Source organism: Bombina bombina, chromosome 10 (assembly GCF_027579735.1).
Source record: "Bombina bombina isolate aBomBom1 chromosome 10, aBomBom1.pri, whole genome shotgun sequence".
Lineage (NCBI taxonomy): Eukaryota > Metazoa > Chordata > Amphibia > Anura > Bombinatoridae > Bombina > Bombina bombina.
This window is the reverse complement of record NC_069508.1, coordinates 103,530,189-103,549,014: the sequence shown is the minus strand read 5'-3', so window position 1 is coordinate 103,549,014 and position 18,826 is coordinate 103,530,189. Positions and strand designations below refer to the sequence as shown.

The following is an 18,826-nucleotide window of genomic DNA, read 5'->3' as shown; positions in this document are numbered from 1 at the left end:
TTTAAGGGTGTTATGTATCTGTGTGAATCCAATTCCCTCTTTAGCAAAAAGAGCAAAATCTTTACCAGTTGAGTGGATAATTATCAGCATTAGCTCACGAGAGATCAAAATGTTGGTGACAAAAAAACCAAAAAAACAATGTACTAAATGTGTGACATTAAAGTGACCTTAAACACTTCTTGCTTTTATGTAAACATTGTGCTTTTTTCCACACGCCAAAAAGAAGTCTGAAGCCATAGGGGTGAATTATCAAGCTCTGAATGGCATTTATCCGAATGGCATTTATCGATGTGCAGCGGACATGATACGCTACATCATATCATGTCCACTCGCACTTTGATAAATATGCCCCTTAGTTTTCAAAGTGCTGCAATTTGCCTAAATCAGCTATTTGATTTACAGCATTTGCTTTTCGGTCTTCTCTAGGGAGCGTGGGACAAAGTACAATTTGTACATGAAAGCAAGAGATGTTTAATTGTAATGCCCTTTTAACAGAGACTTCCAATACGTTCTATGGGACTCCCAAAAGAAATCAAGCTCCCGGTGGGGTGTAGGATAAAGAGCCCAGCCCATTTGAAAGGGAATTTCTGCAGCATGTTTGAATACAATGAACTCTCATAAGCTGCTTGCTTGAGTACATTGCCCCTTTAAAGGGACAGTACACTGTTAAATTGTTTTAATATTAATGTATTTTGAATTACTTGTTATACCAGCTGCAGAGTATAAAATGGATGTGAAATTGCACTTTCAGGTTTATTTGTGTATATGAAGTAGCCGGTTTTGTGCTTTTAAACCACAGCCTATTACAATGGGTTGAGCTTCAGGTAATCTCAGATCTCATTATGTTATCACTTTGTGTACACACACTTGCTTCCTTATCTTATATTTGTCTAGAAAACTAAAGCACAATACATAGAGAGAACAATGGAAAATTATTAATTTATTACTTAACTATGCTGCACACCACTGTGAGTTTAATTTCTTCTGCTGGCTGTGTTTACTTAGGCTATACAATAGCTGAGACTCCAATATCAAAACTTTCAGTATAGGTTGGGAAACCACAAACTAAATCAGCTATTTTAAAGGCCAAAATAAGGGTAAAGGAGCTACTTGTAAACAATTTAATACACTCCAGCAGGTAAAATGAATCATTGGGAACAATTTAAACTGGAGAAAAATGTTGGGCGAACTGTCCCTTTAAGTACGCCATGCTGGTAAGCATGGTAACTTTTTTAAGAAGGCAACTTCAAGGCTTGGTGTAGAGCCTTTCATATCTTATATATTACACCATAAAGTGTGAGAAAAATAATTGATAATCTTATATTTCTAAGATACAGATTGAATGTCCTATATATTTGTATTATGAAAGTCATATTTCAAACTATTCCAAGTAAGTCACTGTGTATGGAGGATACCCTTACTCTAAGCAGTCGTTTTCAAACATGTCTTCAGGACAGATTTTTTTTTGGAAATCTGAACTGGAGCACAGGTGAAATAATCAGATGATTATTAAAGGGACACTGAACCCAAATTTTTTCTTTCGTGATTCAGATAGAGCATGACATTTTAAGCAACTTTCTAATTTACTCCTATTATCAAATTTTCTTTATTCTCATGGTATCTTTATTTGAAATGCAAGAATGTAAGCTTAGATGCCGGCCCATTTTTTGTGAACAAACTGGGTTGTCCTTGCTGATTGGTGGATAAATTCATCCACCAATAAAAAAGTGCTGTCCAGAGTCCTAAACCAAGAAAAAAAGCTTAGATGTCTTCTTTTTCAAATAAAGATAGCAAAAGAACGAAGAAAAATTGATAATAGGAGTAAATTAGAAAGTTGCTTAAAATTGCATGCTCTATCTGAATCACAAAAGAAAAAAAATGGGTTCAGTGTCCCTTTAAGCATGGTTATTTTACCTGCTCTCATCTAACGTAATCCTGAAAAGCTGGCCTGTTAGGGAGGATGATGGCAGGTTTGAAAAACCCTGCTCTAAAGGATGCAGAGTTTCTTTTGAATCCAAAAAGTGCTCTCAAAGATGACCAAAAATATCATATACTTAATATGGTATTCCTCCCCATACTTTCTCTTTTTCCTCATCCTTTCTCTCTCTTTTTTATTTTATAAATAGCTACATTGTCACCTCCTCATATAACTTTCTTTAATAGCTCCTATATTGTCACTGCTAGATGGGACTAAGGGTTTGACAAACGTTATTTGGAATTGAAGAGAGAGCTAGATATGCCTATATTCTAAGAGCCAATGAATGATTTCTTATAGCGGCGTATGTGTAAGGTCCCAAAAGTTAAGAGCCAGACCTAGAATTTTATGAGCCATGGTTTCTTGGATTTGTAAAGCCCTAGACTAAGCCAGAGGATGACCTATTTATATTGAAATTATGATACGGCCAGAATATTAAGTTGCCAGTAACAGAGTCCTTAAAGAAATGTGTATTTAGATATGTGGTTAAAGGGACAGTCTACTCCAGAATTTGTATTTATTAAAAAGATAGATAATCCCTTTATTACCCATTCCCCAGTTCTGCATAATCAACACAGTTATAGAATTATACCTTTTACCTCTGTGATCACCTTGTATCTAAGCCTCTGCAGACTGCCCCCTTATTTCAGTTCTTTTGACAGACTTGCATTTTGGCCAATCAGTGCTGACTCATAGGTTACTCCACGAGAGTGAGCACATTGTTATCTATATGGCACACATTAACTAGCACTGTCTAGCTGTGAACAACTGTCAAAATGCACTTTAGGGGCTTAGAAATTAGCACTTTTCTGAGTTGGGTGAGCTACAAAAATGATTGGGCAAGGACTACTGGGACAGCAACTAGGTTTACGTATACATTTTTCCTACTATATTTCCATTTTTGTATTCAAAACCCTGTTGTAGTTATCATTCAAATTAGGCCTTTTTAACATGAGTGTATGACGCACTCTACTGGTGAATAATGGAACTTCTACATAGCTATTTAAAAAAAAAATGTCATTTAGGACCAAGGTTGTTTTACTTGTGTGATTTTGCAGAGCCATCTTATATCAACACATAATACAAATGATGTGTTCTGATCTACAGATCACCTAATATAATACACTAATGATTTCATCCTTGCCACATAAATACTTCTGGTCAGTAACATTTAAAGTCTTGTCATGTAACAACAGATATTAAAGGGATATAAAATCCAAAATGTATCTTTCATGATTCAGATAGATCATGTGATTTTAAACAACTTTCTTACATTATCAATTTTTCTTTGTTCTCTTGGTATTTTTTGTTGAAAAGCAAGGAACGTTTGCTTAGGAGTTTGCACTTGTCTAGAGCACTATATGGCAGCCGTTTTGCAAGAAAGATATCCATTTGCAAGAGCACTAGATGGCAGCAATATTTGTGACATGTAGTGTTCCAGATGCATACCTAGGTATCTCTTCAACACAGAATATCATGGGAACAAAGCCAATTTGATAATAGAAGTAAATTGGAAACTGTTTTAAAAATGGTCTGCTCTGTCTGAATCACAAAAGAACATTTTTGGCTTTCATATCCCTTTAATGAGCAACAACAATGATCAGCCAGTCACTATGTAGAATGTTGCAGGGGGAGGAGTCTAAAGAACCTACTCCGATCTCTCTGTGGAAACTACAGTTTTCATATTTAAATTACAGGAATAATGAGGAAAATATATTGCAAAGCTTTTTAGTACACATAAACATTTTAAAGGGAAAATGATTTTGAATATATACATTAGGCATATGCATTGGGATAATGATGATCCAAATGCGAAATAATGCGTCCGCTCGCGGCTGTTAGCAATTTTCAGAGCTGGATTCCTTCTTGTGAAAGTGCAACACACTAAGATCTGTGCAAATCCAGATCCGCCGCCTTCTTACACATTCGGCTCATTACGAATGGTCCAAATGCACGTGCCTAAATATTATGTCCCTTGAAGATATTGTGTGTGGGATGTTTTGATTTCTCCCCCGGAATATTTTAAAGTGATGGTAAATCTAAGCATTTAACAAACGCTAGGATTTATCATCATTAAAAATCAAGGGGAGTTTCATTCATCAACCTTGAAAAAAGGGTGCTAAACTCACCCTTTCTGTGCCGTTGCACAGTGCTAATTCAGAAGCACAGGTCGCACACAGCACAATGATATTCTACCATTGAGGTGCCGCTTGCACCCCTGAACCAATAGCAGTGCGTGAATACAGAAACCTGTCAGTTGACATGCACCGCTATTGGTCAGAGGTGCAAACACCACCTCATTGAAGGAGATTGTTGTGCTGTGGGCGGCCTGCGCTGTGCAACGGCATAGAAAGGGTGCGTTTAGCACCCTTTTTTCAAGGTTGATGAATGAAACTCCCCTTGATTGTTAGTGATGGTAAATCCTAGCGTTCGTTAAACGCTTGGATTTGCTATCACTTTAAGTGTCCAAGTGTGTTTAGTTTAAGAATAAATCTAAATTACTGGAAAGATTTTGAGACTCATTGTTGAGATTGTCTGGTTCAAGGTGCAGTCACCTGTGGACTCCACAACAATGTCCCCTGTGGAGAGGACTGCGGCCTGGGTGCTGAATAATGGTCAGTATGAGGATGAAGAAGACGAATCAGCTGATCAAAACAAAGATGAATGTAAACCTGCGGAGAAGGTAAGAATATAGCCCAGGGGATTGTTCTGTTTCGAAGCTCATGAAAGTTCCAGTTAAAGAGATTAATTGCAGTTAAAGGGACATAATACTCATATGCTAAATCACTTGAAACTGATGCAGTATAACTGTAAAAAGCTGATGGGAAAATATCACCTGAGCATCTCTATGTAAAAAAGGAAGATATTTTACCTCACAATCTCCTCAGCTCACCAGAGTAAGTTCTGTGTAAAAAGTTATACTCAGCTGTTGCTCAGCTACAGGTAAAAAAAATAATAATAATAATGAAGAAATGAACAGTAGCCAATCGGCATCAACAGTGCTGAGGTCATGAACTCTTTTACTGTGACCTTATGAGATTTGACTTAACTCTCATGAGATTTCATTGTAAACTTCCTTACACTCAATAGTGAAATAACATGAGTGTGCACGAATGCTCGCTCCTTCCGCTGTCCCGGGACAGACATACTGATTTGCTGCTTAGAAGTCCTTTACAATGGGATGTGGCTACTGAGGAACTTTTGAGGTAAAATATCTTTCTTTTTTACATAGAGATGTTCAGGTGATATTTTCTAATCAGCTTTTTACAGCTATGCTGCATCACTTTCAAGTGTTTGAAAATGTGGGTATTATGGCCCTTTAAAGGGACAGAGGATTCGGAGAGCATCAAATTTTAAACATCTTTCCAATTTACTTCTATTATCAAATGTGCTTAATTTGTATAGTGCCCTTTGTTGAAGGAGCAGCAATTTACTACTGTGAGCTAGCTGAACACATCGGGTAAGTCAGTGACGAAGCATATACTGCATTCACAGTAACCAATCAGCAGCTAGCTCCCAGTAATGCATTGCTGCATCTGAGCCCACCAAGAGAACAAAGCAAATCAAATAAAAGTAAATTGAAAATTCTCTTAAAATTACATGCTTTATCTGAATCATGAAAACTTAGTGGTGTGTTTTTTGTTGTTTTTTCTTGTGGAGTAAATATGCATGAACATAAATATATGAGTTATATTCAAACAGACAGGTAACACTTAAAGAATTGGAATGTAAAATGATTCATCATTTCAATAAACAATCACTTTGCAATATAATTTTATTATTTATTTTGCCTCCTTTACCTGTAATTTAAGTCTGAAAATTAAAGTGACATAATTCTGTATAACTAAAAATCTGACATGAAAATATCACATGAACCCCTCTATGTAAAAAAGGAAAATATTTTACCTCAGCAATGCCGATGTCACACTTTGCTTTACTGTTCTCTCATGAGATGTTACTGAAATCTCATGAAATTTCATAATAAACTTCCTTAAACCGAATGGGGAAATAACATGATCATGCTTGCACATGCCAGATGCATGCTCTCTTGCAAGTCCTGGGACTAGCATCCAGATTGGTTGCTGAAAATCCCTTTAGAATGGGATATGGCTACTGAGGAAATTTTAATGTAAAATGTCTTCATTTTTTATATAGAGATGTTCAGGTGATATTTTCTAGTCAGCCTTTACAGCTATGCAGCATCACTTTCAAGTGCTTCAATATTTGGGTATCATGTTCCTTTAATATTTTTTTCAATACTGAGAATTGATAGAGCACCTTGCAAGCTACACAAGCCTAACCCTGCCCCATAGTCATTCCTAACTGGCTTCAGCAGAGATAATAAGATACAAACTGCAAAACAATAAGGAGTAAACTATTAAAATGTCACCGGCTAGCTGCTTCTACTCCAGTAACAAGTGGCTTCTCCAAATAAGGCAACTACTGGGGTGGAGTTTTGCTTCTGAAAACGAATTGCAGCAAATAAGGTGATAATGCATTCCAAATATTTTCAAACTCATCCAGTATGTTAGTTTATCGCAAAGCAATCTTGTAATTGCAAGGTATTTACTGTCTCTTTCATAGGGTGCAGTACATGCAGAGCATCAGGGTCTGGAAGCTGTAATATTAATGCGTGCAGTTTGAGTGTCTGCACGTAGTAGCAGCCTTCCTATAGTAACTGGAGATATCTGCCTGGCTCTGTATAGGATGTACAGAAGCAGATCGTTCCTCTCCTCACACAAATTACACAAGTACCAGTTCTGCTCTTAGCGATGTGCTTTGTCTTTCAACAAAGAAATGAGAACAAGAAAGTAAAAACTATATTATGTTATATTAAATGGCACATTTCCAATGTATTACTTTTCATTTTCTTTCATTTTTCATCCCTACATTCTAATTTCTTCAAATTATAACATTAAAACTTACATAACAAGGCACTTCTGTTGTCTCGCTATAGAATAACATATTAGCCAAGTCATTTTTAAAACACATTAACGTCTTGATTGCTTTAATTGTTTTTCAAAAGCCAAACTCCACTCAGCGGTTGCCTTATTTGAAAGGGCAATCAAGGCGATTCTCTTTCAAATGAGGGTCTTGGAGGTTTGTAGCTGCTATTTGAGCTATACCGAAGGGGTTGAAGAACCTCCCCCCATCCAGCTCCCTAGCAGCTACAATGAGCTTCTTGGCTCTGCCCCTTTGTGCCATCACCACGTGTATACGTGGTGACGTCACCAGCATGCCCATGAATCCTGGGAGTGCCACCAACTGATCCCCAGCCTGTAGTGTGGGCGATCGCCAGAAACAGCTGTTAAACGGTGATCCCCAGCATGACAAAAAGGCATCATGCATATTGAAGGGGTTATATACATTTATGTTAAATTATGCAACTAATTTGTGCTTTGGATAGTGGAAAATGATATAATATTAGAAAATATTACACTGCTCCCACCCGGCTACTTTAAAATGCCTCCCGGCTACTTCAAAAAGCCACGCAGCTGGCAAAATTTTCTATGGAGAACACTGGATTTCTCTCTGCTATGTACAGTATTGCACAAACTTGTTAACGCCACTGGTAACCTAAAAACAGTTACAAAACCGTGAAATTTTTGTATGCGGTTTGCCGCCTTTATTTTGATTTATAGGTTACAACATGGCTGCACTGATTTGTTTTATGGATGCTAAAAATGTATTCTTATAACAAATTATTTGATTTAAAAAGAAATATGCATATTATTTCCGGGCTATCTTTGTTCTGAATATATCATTATGTCTAATATTTCTTTAGTGTTTTACATCCCTTTTAATACAAAAAAAAATAGATAATAGACGGTAGCGGGATATGTATTTATCCAGCTAATTACTATACATCGCTTGCTGTAGAAGAATGAAAGATACCAACTTGTAATTAAACATGTTGTCACTACCCCACAGTACGAGCAAGAGATTGCAAAGTTAAAGGAAAGATTGAAAGTTTCTAGCCGTCGTCTGGAGGAATACGAGCGACGCCTCTTGGTACAAGAGCAGCAGATGCAGAAGCTCCTAATGGAATATAAATCTCGGTTAGAGGACAGCGAAGAGCGATTGCGTCGGCAACAGGAGGAGAAGGACAGCCAAATGAAGAGTGTTATCAGCAGGTGAGCTAGGGAACAAAGCTCTGCTATAGCCTATTACTTGAACAGGTTTACTCATTCCAGGTTCTTTTCCTGCAGGTTAATAGCGGTAGAAGAGGAACTGAAGAAGGATCACGCAGAGATGCAAGCTGTCATTGATGCAAAGCAGAAAATCATTGATGCGCAGGTTAGTTCTTGGATCAGGCTAGCAGCCTTGAGGCTCATAGGTGTCATTACTTTCCCTTGTGTATAAACGAGAAGCTGTTCAAATGTGGGCAACCAAAACTGTGCTTGGTCTAGAAAGTAAAACTTACAAGAAAATACTTTATGACCTTAAAGGGACAGTCTACCTCAGAATTTGTATTGTTTAAAAAGATAAATAATCCTTTTATTACCCATTCCCCAGTTTTGCATAACCAACACTGTTATATTAATATACTTTTTATGTTTTACCTTTTATCTAAGCCTCTGCAGACAGCCCCCCTTATTTCAGTGCTTTTGACAGACTTGCATTTTAGCCAATCAGTGCTAACTCATAAATAACTCCACAGAATTGTGCATAAGGTTATTTATATGACACACGTGAACTAGCTCTGTCTAGCTGTGCAAAACTGTCAAAATGCACTGAGATAAGAGGCGGCTTTCTAAGGCCTGAAAATTAGCATATGAGCCTACCTAGGTTTAGCTTTCAACAAAGAATACCAACAGAACAAAGCAAACTTGATGATAAAAGTAAATTGCAAAGTTGTTTAAAATTGCATGCCTTATCTGAATCATGAAAGTTTAATTTTGCCTAGACTGACCCTTTAAAGGATATTTAAATACAGTAGACTAACATAATCAACAAGTGTATCATAAAAAGACAATGCTATAGCACTTACTTTGAATTGTAAATGAGCATTTTGTTCAGAGAAATTTCAAAACTTCCATTTCCTTTTGCCGGCCTCCTGTATCGTATGACAGCGATTAGCCATTCACAGACTCGTATATCTCTTGCACATGCTCAGTAGGCGCTAGGGCCTCAAAAAGTGTGCACTTAAAAAGATTGTGCACAATTTAATAATGGAAGTGAATTTTAAAGTTTTTGTTTAATCCTCTATCTCAATCATTAAAGTTTAATTTTGACTTTAAAGGGACAGTGAAGTTCAAATTAAACTTTCTTGATCCAGGTAGGGCATGCACTTTTAAACAACTTTCAAATTTACTTTTATTATGACATTTGTTTTGTTTTTTTGGTATTCTTAGTTAAAAGCTAAACCTAGGTAGGCGCATGCTAATTTGCTCATTTCTAAGCTCTTGAAGTCTGCCTCTTATCTGAATGCATTTGACAGATTTCACCGCTAGAGGGCATTAGTTCATGTATGACATATAGATAACTTTGTGCTCATGCCCGTGGAGTTATTTAAGAGTCAGCACTAATTGCCTGAAATGCAAGTCTGTCAAAAGATCTGTAATAAAGGGGCAGTCTGTAGAGGCTTAGATGCAAGATAATCACAAAGGTAAAATTATATTAATATAACCATGTTGGTTATGCAAAACTGTGGAATGGGTAATAAAGGGATTATGTATGTTTTTAAACAATAACATTTTTGGTGTTTACTGCCCCTTTAAAGTGACAATAAACTGCTGGATACAACTAGAATCACAGGGTTACTATTCAGTATTCTATTAGGTTTCCTCCTTTGTCTACTGCTCTCTCCAAAGCTGTTCTCTTTTTTTTTTTCAACCCATTATAGGTGCTGGTGAGGATCCAGTTCTTCATACTGGGTGCTACCATCTTAGAGGTCTTGTATCCTTGCGCTTTGTGACAGAAGTGTTTAACATTCACAGATGAGTGACATTGCGGCTTTTTCACCGCCGTACCTTCACTTTAGCTCCTACAATAGAGAGTTTTATCATTTAGCATTTTTTAAACATTTTAAAAGTTACATAACAAATATAAAAAGGTCTTTGGGTGTTCTATAAAGAAGATGCGTCTCATGCACTTGTCCAACAGTCTGCATTACTGAGAGAATACTTAAAGGGATAGGTAAGTGAAAATGAAACTAGAATGTTTCAGATAGAGCATGTGATTTTAAGACATTTTTTTAAATTCAAATTTCAAATGTACTTTGTTCTCTTGATATCGATTGTTAAAAAATATGTACATATCCTACTCTAGTGGGGAGCTAGCTGGTGATTGGTGCCTGTACATATTATCTCTTGTGATTGGCTGAGTAGATGTGTCAAGCTAGCTCTCAGTAAAGCACTGCTGCTCCTTCAAATGATATCAAGGGAGTGAAGCAAATTTGATAATAGAAGTTAATTGGAAATTTGTTTTAAATTGCATGATCTATCTGAATCCTGAAAGACAAAAATGGGTCATGTCCCTTTAAGCTCCAAGGTGGTGCACCCAGTGGGAAGACGCAGAACTTCACTAACCAGCGCTTGTAAAATTAAGAAATGGCTTTGTAGAGAGCTGCAGGTATAGGAGGAAATGTTATAGCATGGTGTGATTGGTAACCATGCAACTGTAGTTGCACCCATCAATTTAGCGTCCCTTTAAATATGTGTTGGTGCATTACCTTATTGCTCTATTGCATGCATTTGCATACAAAGGGGTTAACACATAAAGGAATCTGTGTAGAGGCAATACCCTGCCAGTTCTAGAAGATGGATTGTGATTTGCAGCTAAGGGCATATGACGTCCCAATTGGCTCAGTGGAGCAGTGACACACCAGAGCTTACTTTAACTATGTGTTTATGAGAGATAGAAGAGAGACGTGGTATATTGGTAATCTCAAATCTATCAAGGGATTTATTAAACCTGAGCGTGAAAGAATTAAAAAAAAATAAAATAAAGCAACCTTTGAACAAGAAGACCCAATCATCCATCTTGAAGATAGCAGGTTCAAGCGGTAGTTTCTTTACAGTAAGATTGGTTAATTTGTGGAATCGAATTCCAATAGAGATGGTAAGAGATGATATCAAAATATGTTTCTTTACTAATTGTCCTGCAAAAAGTGCATATTTATGTGAAGTCTATATGCTGGATAAACTAATTGCTATGGAAAGAGATTGTCTTTAGAATTCAAGAAAAAAAAGGCAAATTGCAAAAATTATATGACGTATAGATTTCAGAGGGTGTAGCATAAACAGACTTGTACGGAGTCTGGAAATGATTTCTGAATATTAAAATATGTCAAATAATTAAAAAAAAAAGATCCAGGCAGATAACTACAGGAATTGGGCACCTGTAAATACGTCAGAGGGCTCTCTCCAGTGAGTAAAGCTTTGCCAGGGTTGTAACCGCTATAGATCCATTCACAAACAAAAATGACCAGATTTCTTTCACGTCAGTCTCATTACAGCTGTGTTAAATTACAGGTCATAAATGGGACTGTTACGCAAACAGGCAAGTAACAGACGAGCACTCATTAGCTAAGCAGTGTACTCAGACTTGGCAGGTGCACTGCAATCGCACACATTCCAGCTTCTTCCACTCATAATATGGGAGGAAGGTTAGACAGAGGGGGGCTAATTCTCCTTTAAATATAACCCGTAAGGTTCCGCAATTCTCAAAGTGTTTTATTCTTACATTTCTGTCTTCCAAACAGTGAATATTGAATTGTATCTTTTCAGTTTTCTTGCAAATAAAACTATTAGAGTAGGGGTTGATTATTAAAGTATTTAGGTGGCATTATGTTGTGATTTTTTTTGTTACACTGTACATTAACATACTTAAAAGCGTGTGAATTTTGGATTACTGAGGCTTGCCAAATACAAAGGGGTTAAATACATTGGTTATGCCCCCCTCAGAAACGCCAAGCATTGCAACTCTCAAGTGGAACGTGGGCGGTGCTTGGCAAGTTGTTGCCACCCCTGAATGGCTCACAGACCATTTTCTGTTTGAGAGCGTTTTGCTTGTTGCTCTCATGCATTTCCTTACCTATGTATTTAATCCCTTTGCTGAGGTTAAACACATGGTAATTTAAGGCCAATAATGCAGAAATGATATGCTTTAATGTATTATGGTTGTATTTAAATACCCATCGGCATGATGCTTTATATTTTTATATAATAGCCATCCCTGGCAAACATTTTATTTGCCTGTTACTGCACATTATTTCAATGTTTAATTATTTATTTTGTCTGCAAATGCTTTGCCAACTGCCTTAAATATAATTGCATATGAGATAAAACATGTTAATATTGGTCCGTGTCCTACATAAAGGGTTAACATTATAGATATTTTTTGTCCTGTCCTGCCCAGACCCCTGATGTCTTGATGTAGACATTATATAACATTTGTTTTATTGTTCTAATGGATTATATAAAGTAAAAATCATAGCTAAAATCTTAAACTAAACAAAACTAAATCATTCATTAAGTTTAAATAAAGTATATTTATACAGTTTTGTTTCATTTCCTTGTTTTCAGTACAGCTTATTATGTATAGAAATAATTAATAATGTGCACATACAAAATCCTCTTACTTTCACAGCCCAGTGTGTGTGTATTATCATAGCGCAAAGTATGTGCAGTATTTGTTTAAATAATTTGCCCCAGGTTGTTCATTTAGTGTAATGCCTGGGACAGACAAGTTTTCTTATTTAAAAAAATAAATAAATGTGAACGTGTAATATCGTTTGGTGAAAAGTGCGGAAAAATTAGATTTCTGGGGGTTTGCTATGGAGCCTTTTTCCGTCTGTGGTCTCTCACCCTCTGAGCTGGAATGGGGTTCGGAACAGTGCATCTTTGGTCTTCTGTTTTCTGTTTTTTTGTTTGTTTTTTGCCCTTACCTTTACTTCACCACCTCTCCCTCACCCATGCCGTATAGCCTTTTTGTTCCAGCTTGTGGCTGCTTCACTCCCGTGTCTCTGTATCTTCTGCTGCCGGTGGGTGGGGGGGAATGCCTCAGTAATTTTAGTTATTAGGTGCCTTATTTTTCCTTATCACATTGTCACATTGAAAAAAAAAAACTCCCATTGTAAACGTGTATTTCCTTCTCTGCAAAATGAAACGTACATTACGGTATTGTCTGTATGTTAGATGAGTTTTATTTTACTTACGTTTACATTGTTGGAAATCATTATTGACCACAAGTACTCAATAAGCGTGACTGTATGCTTCAAGATGGGATATTCTCAATAGTTTATCTTAAAGGGAATCTATTAGTTCATATTTTTCCCCCTAGAGATCAAAATTAAACTTTTATAGTTTAGAATGAACATACCAAGTAGTTCTCAAGATATAATTTAAACTTCAACCAATAGAAAGAGGTACAGAGCTACAGTATTTGGCATCTCTCTAAACATACAAATAATAATAATAATGCATTCGATAATAGAAGTATCAGTAAAATTAATATTACTGTATATTTCTTAAATGACCATAAAATACACTAGCATTTCATAATTGGCCAGTACATAATAAAATGACAATACAACAGCACTTTGTCTGAATTCTAAATGAGCAATAGATTACTTTCTGACAAATTTCAAAATTTACTTTAATTTTTGCTGGCCTCTGTATCATGTGATAGCCATCAGCCAATCACTGTGAACTCTTGATAATGGAAGCAATACACACCACCACCAGCAATCTGAGCAGGCATGTTGTTGAATACTGGTGCACAGGCCTTCATAGTATGTGTGCGTATGCCACAGAAAAACAGTAATAATGTTTTATAAAAGCATATTTGCTAAAGGAATTACATTGCAAAAATGCTTGTATTTAACATTGGAAGGCACACATGCACATTTACATTTTCAATCAGAGATAAAATGTATATTATTATTATTACAAAGTTGGTTATGCAAAACTGTGTAATGGGTAATAAAGGGATTATCTATCTTTTTAAACAATAACCATTTTCATGTAGACTGTCCCTTTAAAGGGACTTTAATTGTTAGCTTATATTGCTATACCCCAGACACAGCCAGCGTTTCAACATTTTATCTGTCCCTTATTGTCATCAAAAGAATAGATTCGATTATGGAAACGTAGATTTCAGCATGTCAGCACCTGTTACTTTATAGCCCCTGAAGTACTTTAGGGAAATTAAAACGTTACATTTATATATTCAATATTTATACAACTAATGCAATGCAAACGAGATATAAACACATTATTCTCCTAGATTCTGATATTATTCTTTTGCCTCGGGCTACATCATTATATCTGGCAATTATTTTCTGTTCCATGTCCCTTAAACTAATTCATTACGTAGCACATCCACACAACATCTCTGTTTCCACACAGATTGTACTATTTCTTCTAGTGTGCGGCAACGAGCAGAAAAAGCAAAATGTCCCTGGCTGTGATTGTTGAATAGTATTTTAAAACAAATATTATTTTAATCATGCAATTATTATTATCGGTTATTTGTAGAGCGCCATCAGATTCCACAGCGCTATGATTAGAAATACATAAAATTAAAAGGAGGGGCACTAGATCCACTTTAGTCCATTAATTTGAGGTACTAGCAGTCCCATACAGAATATTTAAACAAGTAAAAAAAAGAGAGCAGGTACCAATATAAGTACACACCTGAAGAAGGACAAAGGCTGCACTCAAAAATACAAACGATTTATTACAAAAATAACAGGAGCAAAGGTTAAACACCTAAATCCCCACTTACAGTCTAAAATATGTACACAAAAACTTCTGCATAGGCAAACTTAACCAACACAGAGAGGCTTTATACGGTTCAAGGACAAGGTTAAGCTTAACCCCACAGAATGCTATGATGCAAAAGATCGTCCATGTATAGCAGCAGAACCGGGCACTTAAGTGTACAGGACACTCTCCGGTCATGAGACTTCCACTGAAGAGCAAAGGCAATTGGTAACTATAGATGTACCCACAGGCTCTTAAGTGTCAACAGACATGCACCGGGTGACTCATTTCCTCCAAGATACTCGGTGATAGTCTGTGCAAAGACAGTTGTGGATTGCTATAAGCCGTGATAAGGGCAAGTTTCAAGTAAAGTCCAAGAGCCGAATGCTGTTAGACAAGTGAGATACGGGGACGCAAGACTAGGAAACCGCGTACTAACCTCTGCAGTATAATCCCATTTGCCGGGTGCTTCCAAAGGCTTCCTCCGAGCAGGATCAAGGTTGTAATTCAGCGGCGTCTTCACTTGCAATATTTCGAAAAACCCTGCGTCACTCAAGGCAGCTATCCTCTGTGGTGGATGTAGCAGTTGTTTTTGTGTACATATTTTAGACCGTAAGTGGGGATTTAGGTGTTTAACCTTTGGTCCTGTTATTTTTGAGTGCAGCCTTTTTCCTTCTTTAACTGTGTACTTATATTGGTACCTGCTCTCTCTTTTTTTACTTGTTTAAACATGCAATCAATTACCGTTAACAACAGGTCACAAAAGATCTCTAACAACATACTGAGGAATGTTCAAAATCATACGGCTTATATGCATACATATTACAGCTGTCGTGCAGTTGCTTACTTATATGTAAAGCAGATTAAACCTGTAGAGTTCCATTTTGCATTGAAGAAAACAGCCTGGTGCTTAGATAAATTCCTTTAGAAACCACATTTAGAAATGATTGCTTACAACTATTTTCTAATGCAGTTTTATTATTGCAGGAGAAGAGAATCATGTCACTGGATGCAGCCAACACGCGACTCATGAGTGCCCTGACGCAGGTAAAGGAGCGCTATAGTTCGCAAGTGCGCAATGGGATCTCTCCAACGAACCCAACCAAGTTGTCGATCACAGAGAATGGGGAATTTAAGAACAGTAATTGCTAATCTCTATTCTGGACTGTGTGCCATCTCTTCTACCCAATGCTGCTAAACCAAATGTCAAGCGAAATGGAATTTACAATATACGTATATATATAAATATATATATGTAAAAGTGATACCTAAAGAATGCCTTTGCTGAATGGATGGATGCCAACAATTATTGTACTGTATATAGAGTGAATGCATTTGTGCTCTGTACAGATATTGTCCTGGACAATACCAAATCAAGTTAATAATATGTAGAAAATATCTTCTTTATATATATATATATATATATATATATATACTGTATATGTATATATATATATATAGCTATATATATATACATATATATATATATATATATAGCTATAAAGAGAGAAAAGAAAAAATTCTAATTTTTAATTTGTCTTTATCCCTGTTCACAGAATTCGTTAATATCAGTCACGAGTTTAATTGAAGGTGGTGTACATATCACACACAAATATTGCTGTGCTGTTTTTGTAAAATATAACCTTGCCAGAGAGACAATCCATTATTTTGATCGGTTTCACTCCTGTAAAGCCTTGAAATGCTCGGCTGTTAATATTTTTTGTATAGTTAGTTAAAACACTAAAAAAAATGTATCTACAGCTGGAGAAGAGGAATTCATATAGTCAGAACATTTCGCATACACTCGAATACATATCCCAGTCAATATACCTTTGTTAACCAGTTTTAGATATTTTTTTTTAAAGTAATGCTTTTTGAAGTTTACAGATATGTATATATGTATATTTTGGCTGTAAATTGTAATTTTACAGTTCACATTTATATCAATCACCTTATAAAGTTAAAGGAGAAAGGAGATGATATTTAAGTGTGTAACTAAGACCATCCGTGACACCTGGAGGCTAGGAATTAAATATATTATTTCTTTACCCCATTGTATATTTTTATACCAGTGAGTATAGGCAATAAAATAGCATCAACAGACATTCTACTGATCATTTAGAGAGTAACAAACACTGAAAAAAAAGAATGTGCCTCATATATAAAGTAAAGTTTGGAAAATACATTGTAAGATAGAGTATTACTGCTTTTTTAGATTTCCTGATACAGGACCATTTTTTTCCTTTCATCGTTTGCCTAGGGCAACAATTGGTTAACTTGTGCAAAAATACATTTAAAACCATTTCAGCTAATCAGAGGTGTTTTCTCAAACTGCTAAACACGTTCAAGAGCAACCTGAACAACTCGGTATGATCAGGAGCAAATTGAATGCTGCCACGTAGACATTTACATTTGGATGATTTAGTTGGTAAAGAAAGTTTTTTTTTAACCAGTAGAGAAATGGTTAAGGTCCAGCATGAGGAACAGATCTTATATGCCTAGACTTTATAGAATGTGATAGAACTGATTCTTTCAACTATTACTAGAAAACAAAAGTGTTTCAGGATAATATAATTTGCAATATACTACTTGTTTTACAGTTTTAGTGTAAATCTGTATATAGATACAATAGCATTTTAACGCTATCTTCAGATGAGGATTATATTATACTCAACTATTGTCATTTTGCTCCCAATGCTTAGCATCAAATGTTCGGTTATTGCAACCAAATGACATGGAACGTTTTATAGCCAAATATCATTTGATGTAAATATAATTTGTGAATCATTTTGCTGCTAGATGAACCTGTACCCACATTAAAGACATGTGGTTTAGGATATCACAGCAGCAAAGGGGTTAATTTTTGCTGCTGAAGAAATAAATGCATTTCCCTCCCAAGGGTTTATGGCTGCAAGTTGAACTTAAAGGGCTTATGAAGGGTTAATGAGAATTTGTGACTACTGTTTTAAAAGTGAACGAAAAATGTAAACAATTAATTAATATTTATTTATTGCCTAATCCTGTTTTTGCTCCGTTTATTTCTCTCACTTGTTTTGAATATTTTGCCTCTGTGATATCCAGGGATTTTATGGAAAAATACGGTGGAATCACCAATAAGATTAGCTATTTTAATAATGTTAATATCTACAATAAAATGGAACTTCTGTATTTAACAAAGAATTTTCTTTCCTAAATCACTTATTTGTACGTTTATTTTCAAGAACATGAGTGTTGTCATGATTTATTGTTAAGAGGGGGGGTAATTCCAAATGTTGGGGGGTGTTGATTATTCTGGCCACTTACTAAAGTAAAAAAAAATATATGAATTAGATTAGGATTCAACCAAACAGGTCAAAATCATGTACCATTTACAATTATGAAATAAATAAAAAAAACTTGAATCAGTGATCCGGAGGATTTAGGAAAACCGTATAGACAACAGACTGCGCTCTATTTATTGCCAGTCAGTGGTATGTTAACATGTAGAAAAATATGCCTAAATATAAGAAGCACGAATATGCCACTTTTTAAAGTGTCATCAGAATCAAAATTTAAATGTTCATGAGTGTTTTTCATCTTTGAATAGAAGCGCTTTTTCAATATACTTGTGTGAGCATAAAATGCTTCTAGAAAAAGTAAATTGTTTTAGGTGCATATGTACAGTTGCTGTGTGTGTTCTGTGCACCAGCACTTAAACAATACACCTACTCACCAAGCCAATGATGATTCTTAGCATGCACGTTGGTGCTGGTGCACTGGTGACACACAGGATATATACAGTCGTATGCAAACGTTTAGGCTCCCCTGACAATTTCCATGATTTTCATTTATAAATAATTGGGTGTTTGAACCAGCAATTTCATTTTGATCTATCAAATAACTGAAGGACACAGTAATATTTTAGTAGTTAAATGAGGTTTATTGGATTAACAGAAATGTGCATAATGCATCAAAACAAAATTAGACAGGTGCATAAATTTGGGCACCCCAACAGAAATATCGCATCAATATTTAGTAGAGCCTCCTTTAGCAGAAATAACAGCCTCTAGACGCTTCCTATAGCCTGTAATTAGTGTCTCGATTCTGGATGAAGGTATTTTGGACCATTCCTCCTTGCAAAACATCTCCTGCTCAGTTAGGT

General features: G+C 35.9%; 1 protein-coding gene and 1 non-coding gene across 5 annotated transcripts in view; both read left to right on the top strand.

Annotated features, from left to right (window-relative positions):
- Positions 1–17,865, top strand: part of RASAL2 (RAS protein activator like 2) — a 516,482-nt gene extending 498,617 nt beyond the window's left edge. For 3 of the 4 annotated variants that reach the window (XM_053693294.1, XM_053693293.1, XM_053693296.1), the window contains 4 exons: positions 4,521–4,658; positions 7,907–8,109; positions 8,185–8,272; positions 15,673–17,865. In XM_053693294.1, the coding sequence (XP_053549269.1) occupies positions 4,521–4,658; positions 7,907–8,109; positions 8,185–8,272; positions 15,673–15,837 (594 nt within the window). In that variant the 3' untranslated portion in view covers positions 15,838–17,865. The remainder of the gene's footprint in view (positions 1–4,520; positions 4,659–7,906; positions 8,110–8,184; positions 8,273–15,672) is intronic. The other variant, XM_053693295.1, reaches the window with a different exon arrangement.
- Positions 6,586–6,716, top strand: LOC128641525 (small Cajal body-specific RNA 3). Its single transcript, XR_008399544.1, has one exon. It is a non-coding gene; the product is annotated as a small Cajal body-specific RNA 3 (non-coding RNA).
- Positions 17,866–18,826: the final 961 nt, after the last annotated feature.